The following is a 6,975-nucleotide window of genomic DNA, read 5'->3' as shown; positions in this document are numbered from 1 at the left end:
GCGGGGTGCACTGCGGGAGGTTCTTGGGGGATAATTGGGGCCTCGATCCGGCTGGTTGGCTGCCTCAGTGCGTATCACAGTGACTGGTCATTCTGGTCATTCTGTCCTTACAGTTGCTTGGCTTTTATATGTATAGATCTCCTGCATCCTACAATGTCTCCCTCAGAATATTTTTTTTAAATCACTCATTATTGTGCTTTTGGTTTTCTCAGTGATTTTTAAATTTAAAAAAGATTTTATTGAGGAATAATTTACATAGCATAAAATGCACAGACCTTTTTTAAATTTTATTATTGATTACAGAGAGGGAAAGGGGGAGAGAGATAGAAACATCATTGATGAGAGAGAATCATGGACTGGCTGCCTCCTACACACCCCTTATTGGCATGTGCCCTTGACCAGAATCAAACCTGGGACCCTTCAGTCCGCAGGCCTATGCTCTATCCACTGAGCCAGCCGGGGAGGGCAAAATGCACAGATCTTAAGTATACATTTCTTTAGTTTTGACAAAAGCATATACCTGTGAAGCCCACAAGCTTATGAAGGAGTAGAATATTTTCCTCACCCATGAAAACTCCCTCACACTCTTTTCCAGTCAGTCCTCCTCACTGTCCAGAGGCAGCCAGTGCTCTGATTTTTATCACCATTGATTAGTTCTCCCTGTTCTTAAGCTTCATATGAATGGGACCATACAGTATGTATTCTTTTGCATTTGATTATTTCACCCAAAGTGATGTCTATGGGAGAACCTCTAATTGTTGCTGTACTAGCAATACTATCCCGTAGTATGAATACAGGCATGCCCCAGAGATATTGCAGGTTCAGTTCCAATCACTGCGATAAAGGGTGTATCGCAGTAAAGCAAGTCACATGAAGTTTTTGGTTTCCCAGTGCCTATAAAAGTTATTTACACTATCTTGTGGCTTGTCCAGTGTGTAATAGCATTGTGTCTAAACAACAACAACATATCACCTTAATTAAAGAATATTTTGTTGCTAAAACTGCTAACCATCATCTGGGCCCTCAATGAATTGTAATATTTTTGCTAGTGGAGGGTCTTGCTTCATGTTAATGGCTGCTGACTGATCAGTGTGGTGTTTGCTGAAGGTTGAAGTGGCTGTGGCAGTTTCTTAAAATAAGACAACAGTGAAGTTTGCCGCATTGATTAAATTTTCCTTTCACAAATGATTTCTCTGTAGCATGTGATACTGTTTGATAGCATTTTACTTAGAGTAGAACAACTTTCAAAATTGGAGACAGTTCTCTCAAATTCTGCCACTGCTTTATTCAGTAAGTTCATGTAATGTTCTAGTACTTGCTGAGGCAATAATAGGGAAGAGAAAAGAAACCAGAAGACAGTATTTTGCAAATAAATTTGAATTTATTAGCCTTTTGGGAAAACAATATAATTTGCTATCCCACATCACAACGAAGTGTTTCTGAATGGATTTCTGATCTCGTTTTTAAAAATGCGATAAAGTAAAATACAATAAAATAAGGTATGCCTGTATACCATAATCTGTTTATCCATTCTTCTGTTGATGGGCATTTGGATTGCTTTCAGTTATGAGATATTATGAATAAATCTTCTATGAATATTTGCATGCAAGTTGCTTGCTAGGAACTATTTTAACTGTTTCAGCTGCCCCATCTTATTTAACCCCACAATCAAACTCTGAGGTTGAAACTATTGTTATTCCATTTTGTGGTTGGGATTGTTCCCATGTTGATGGTTAATTTACACAGGTGATTCAGCTACTTAGTGACAAAGATTTGAACTTGGGCAGTCAGACTCCACAGATCTTGCTAACAAAAAAGTACTGTTATATAATACTAGAGGCCCGATGCATGAAATTCATGCAAGGGGCTCGGTCCTCGCAGCAGCCCTGGGTGCCTTGTGCCCTGCCCCCTTCCCACTGATAGTTCTGGAACGTCGTCCCGGAAGGTTGTCCAGGAAGGTTGTTCCACAGTCCAGTCTAATCAGCATATTAGTTCTTTATTATATAGGATGTTTTAGTTAAATTAAATTTTTTTGGTTTCAGAAGGCACAGATGTTTCTATCAGGTGAATAACAAATGTAAATATATTTTGATCTCTTTAGCTCGCTTCAGTAGAATATGGAAATGAAGTGGACATCTTTGCCTTAGGGCTAATTCTTTCAGAGCTTCTTTATATACCTCACACTCGTCAGGAAACATATAAGGTAAATAATCTCACAGAAATTATTTATTTATTTGGTATGTTTTTATTGATTTTAGAGAGAGAGAAAGGGAGAGATAGAAACATCAATGTGAAAGGAACATCGATCAACTGCCTCCTGCACACCCCCTTACTAGGGATCAAGCCCGGCACCCAGGCATGTGTCCTGACCTGGAATTGAACTGATGGCCTCTTGGTACATGGGTTGGCACTCAATCCACTGAGCCACACCAGCTGGGCTGACAGAAAGAATTTAGCAAGAAAAATTATTGGCTATCGCCCTGGCCAGTGTTCCTCAGTGTTTAGAGCATTAGCCTGTGCACCAGAGAGTCGTGGGTTCAATTCCCAGTCCAGGCCATGAACCTGTGTTGCAGGTTTGATCCCGAGCCCCGGTCAGGGCGCATGCAGGAGGCAACCAATCGATTGCTCTCTCTCCTCTGCCTCTCTTCCCCTCCCTCCCTCCTTTTCACTATCTCTGAAAAGCAATGGAAAAAATATCCTGGGGTGAGGATTAAAAAAAAAAATTATTGGCCATCATCTTCAAAGTGCTGCTGTAGACAGTTTATTGCCTCATGTAATGATGGGCCTGAACATATTAACATTGGCTGCAAATGAAATATGGCTTTTCTTTCCTTCATGTTTGGGCATCCAAACCTTTTTGTTAGAAGTTCTGGTCAAGATGGTGGAGTAGGTAGACGTTGTGCTCACCTCCTGCCACCACTACATCAAAATTACAACTAAATTACAGAACAACCACCCCTGAGGGCTAGCGTAACAGAACTTCTCTAACTAAAGATATAAAGGAAAAGCTGTGTTGAGACTGAATATTGAATGTCATATGTAATTGAAAAATTAAAATAAAGAAACAAACAAACAACACACCCTTTTTGTTAAAGAAAAACAACTTTGGGTTTTTTTGAAAGGTGTGTGCATCTTATTATACCATAGCTCTTTATTCCTATTTGAATCAATCAGTAACATTCTGAATGCCTGCTTGGCATGAGACACTGTGCTACGTGCAACGAGGATTATAAAAACGAATAAGCCTTGTTCTCGGGAAGCTACTGTGAGAGAGGGCTGTAAATGTTTTGGGAGAAGGCATGGAGTCTTTGGGAAGCAGCTGGAAGGGGATCATTCCCAGCTGTTGGGATTGAGATTTATGGAGGCATTGAAGCTGGGCTCTGAAGGATTGGGTTGGCTTCTCATAGTACAGAATAGAAAGGTGATTCCAGCATGGAGACAGGAACGTGCAGGGTGTGTGTGGGGTTATTAGGCAGTGAAAACAGCTACGTTTTTTCTGTACGTTCACTTTTTCCTTTTTGGGGCTCCTGGCCTTCATTCTAAAACTCTGGGTGTGGGAACCATGGCAACTGTTCAGATAAAGGAGGTGTTTTGTTATTGTTATCAGGGATGTATACTGACCCCTTCTATTCCTTGTTTCTTTTAACTAGGAAGGTAAAGCGTGAAGTAAAAGTTTTGGCAACACTTAGTCATCCAAATATTGTTCGCTACTATAATTGTTGGGATGGAGAAGATTACAACAAAAGATCATTGACGAAGTGCCTTTTCATCCAAATGGAATTCTGTGATAAAGGGACATTGGAAGACTGGATTGAGAGCAGAAGAAGGAAGAATCCAAAGATTTGTCTTTGGGATTATTTAAGCAAATAGTCACAAGAGTGGATTATATACATTCACAAGGGTTAATTCATAGAGACCTTAAGCCAAGTATCATATTTTTAGTAGATACAAAACAAATAAAGATTGGAGACTTTGGACTTGTATCCTTTCAGAAACATGATAAACAGCGGACGGAAGACCAGGGAACTCCATTCTACATGAGCCCAGAACAGCTCGCTTCAGTAGAATATGGAAATGAAGTGGACATCTTTGCCTTAGGGCTAATTCTTTCAGAGCTTCTTTATATACCTCTCAGTCGTCAGGAAACATTTAAGATTTTCGAAGATCTAAGGAAGGGCCATGTCTCGGCTATATTTGATGACAAAGAAAAAATTCTCCTACAGAAATTAGTTGCAACTGACCCCAAGATGCGACCTAAAACATCTGAAATACTGAAGACTTTGAAGGAGTGGAATAATGTTCCAGAGAAAAAATTGCGAAACACGCGTTAGTGCCTTTCTTAAAAAGTAGTCTGCTTCTGATGTTTGATTTTCCTGTAATTGTCTAAAATCTGCTAGGGAATATTGATGATATTTACCTGTTATTTTAATTTTTCCCTTAATTTTTTTTAATACATTTGCAGAAAGGTTTACACCTTTTTTAAAAAAATTGATTTTTAGAGCCCGGCCAGTGTCGCTCAGAGGTTGAGCGTTGACCTATGAACCAGGAGGTCACAGTTCGTTTCTAGGTCAGGGCACATGCCCAGGATGTGGGCTCAATCCCCAGTGCGGGGCGTGCAGGAGGCAGCCAATTAATGATTCTCTCTCATCATTGATGTTTCTCTCTCCCTCTCTCTTCCTCTCTGAAACCAATAAAAATATATTTTAAAAAGAAGAAGGCAAATGCTGCTCAGCAGAAACCTCCATATTTCTAAAAAAAATGATTTTTAGAAGAAAGGACAGAGAGAGAGAGAGAGAGAGAGAGAGAGAGAGAGAGAGAGAGAGAGAGAGAAACATTATTGGGAGAGAGAAATATTGATCAGTTGCCTCCCGCATGTGCCCCGACCAGGGGTCGAACCCTCATCCTGGGTATGTACCCTGACTGAGAATCGAACCTGCCACCTTTTGGTGTATGGGACAGTGCTCCAACCAACTGATCCACACCGGCCAGGGCTATACTTTTTAACTTCAAAAACATTTTTGCATTTGACTTTCCTCTAGCTCAGCTCCTTATTATGAAGACTGGGAAAAAAATCTCTCAATTTTTATATAAATTAATGAATTAATAATTTTTTTAAAAGCTTCTTTCTAGCCAAAAAGAAATAAGCTTGTTCCCTATTTTAAATAGCTAACAAGCCAGTTGGAGAAAAATTGTAACCATAAAAAGATAAATTATATGCAATCACTTTGGAAAACAGTTTATCCTCTAATAAAGATAAATGTTTATATGCCAGAAAGCCATCAATTCCATTCCTACATACATGCCTACAAGAATGTTCATAGAAATCTTGTTTGTAAAAGTCAAAGGAACAGAAAACAACACTACTGTCCATCAAGAGAAAAGTGGATACATACATTGTATTATCTTCACATTGGAATACTACAGAGCAGTGGAAATGGACAAATGACAGCTAAATGTAATAACATGATTCACCCTCAGGAACAATGTCAGCCACAAGGCACGTTACAGAAAATGTGTACGGAATGATCCCATTTATATAAAATTCCAGAACATGCTAAATGATACATTTGTGTAGGAATCTAAACAAATGTAAATAATAACAAAGGGAAGGAAATGTTGAGAAATATTAAATTCTGATAATGGTTATCTCTGGGGAAGGATGGTAGTGATGTGACTGGGGAAGTGGATTTCGAAGGTACTGCTAACTTTTTTTTCTTAAACTGGATGTTGAGTTCACTAGTGTTTACAATTATTTACCTTAAATACATTTTGTATCTATTCTCACAAACACTTTAAAGCAGTGGTTCCAACCGGTGGTCCATGGACCACTGGTGGCCTTGAGGTCCTAATGGTTGGCGACTGCTGCTTTAAAGAGATGATAACTCTCCTGTAAGGCAATAGCTAAGCATAGAAAATAGTTTATCTGCACAGAGCTTACAAGTAATACTCCAGCTGGGGATTTGGATGAGGAGAGAGGAGACCCAATGGGCAGTCTGGGCAAGGGGCTTGGCATATTAGATGACATAGAATAATTATGCATTTTCTTTTAAAAATATTTTTATTGATTTCAGTGAGAAAGGGAGAGGGTGAGAGAGATAGAAACATCAGTGATGAGAGAAAATCATTGATTAGCTGCCTCCTACACACCCCACAGTGGGGATCGAGCCTGCAACCTGGGCATGTGCCCTAACCAGGAATCCAACCTTGACCTCCTGGTTCATGGGTCGATGCTCAACCATTCAGCCATGCTGGCCGGGCAGTATTCATTTTCTTAGGTGTGATAATGATATTGTGGTCATGCAGGAAAATGTCTTATTCTTAGTCAATGCATGAAGGAGTATGTAGGGGTGAAGTGGGTTTCGCTCCCACTTCAAATGTTTAGCAAAAATCAATGTGTATATGATGAGAGAGAAAGAAAGCAAATGTTAACAGTTGACCTATTGATAAATCTAGGTTGAAGGTATAGAAATGTTTTTTGTCATATTCTTTGAACTTTTCTGTAGGTTTGGAATAGTTCTGGGAAGGGAGAAATCTTTTTAAAAAACCAGTATTATCTGGATATAATGACCAAGGCTGTAATCAAAAGAAGGCAGCCTTATTTTTACTTTCTCATTTTAATATTTATGTTATCTCTTGGAAGTTTTTATTTGTGAGTATATATTTTCTCAGCCTCAAAAATTATAATGAATACAATGTTTCCTCTTGACCAGAGGAGGAGAGGGGCAAAATCCAGAGACCTTACTTGCAAATTATAAAGCACACGTGGAAATTTTGAAAGATATATCTATATATAGATAATGCATTCATCTTTTTAAAAAATTTCTTTTGCTGGAGTATTTTAAAACAAATTTAAGGAATTATGTCATCTCACTTGTAAATACTTAAAATTATCTTTATCTCTAAGAGATAAGATCTTTTTAATGTTAACAAAACTGCAATATCATTGTCACTCAACAAAATTAATGAGATGTTTTT

General features: G+C 38.7%; 1 protein-coding gene across 2 annotated transcripts in view; it reads left to right on the top strand.

Moving 5' to 3' along the window:
- Positions 1-4,457, top strand: part of LOC102242739 (interferon-induced, double-stranded RNA-activated protein kinase) — a 274,887-nt gene extending 270,430 nt beyond the window's left edge. Inside the window, exons 14-15 of one of the 2 annotated variants that reach the window (XM_014538418.1) lie at positions 2,102-2,203; positions 4,155-4,457. In XM_014538418.1, the coding sequence (XP_014393904.1) occupies positions 2,102-2,203; positions 4,155-4,331 (279 nt within the window). In that variant the 3' untranslated portion in view covers positions 4,332-4,457. Of the gene's footprint in view, positions 1-2,101; positions 2,204-3,923 lie in introns of both variants that reach the window. The other variant, XM_014538419.1, reaches the window with a different exon arrangement.
- Positions 4,458-6,975: the final 2,518 nt, after the last annotated feature.

The sequence above is a fragment of the Myotis brandtii genome, unplaced genomic scaffold (genome assembly GCF_000412655.1).
Source record: "Myotis brandtii unplaced genomic scaffold, ASM41265v1 scaffold191, whole genome shotgun sequence".
Lineage (NCBI taxonomy): Eukaryota > Metazoa > Chordata > Mammalia > Chiroptera > Vespertilionidae > Myotis > Myotis brandtii.
The sequence above is the reverse complement of the archived record's forward strand: the minus strand, read 5'-3'. Positions and strand labels throughout refer to the sequence as shown.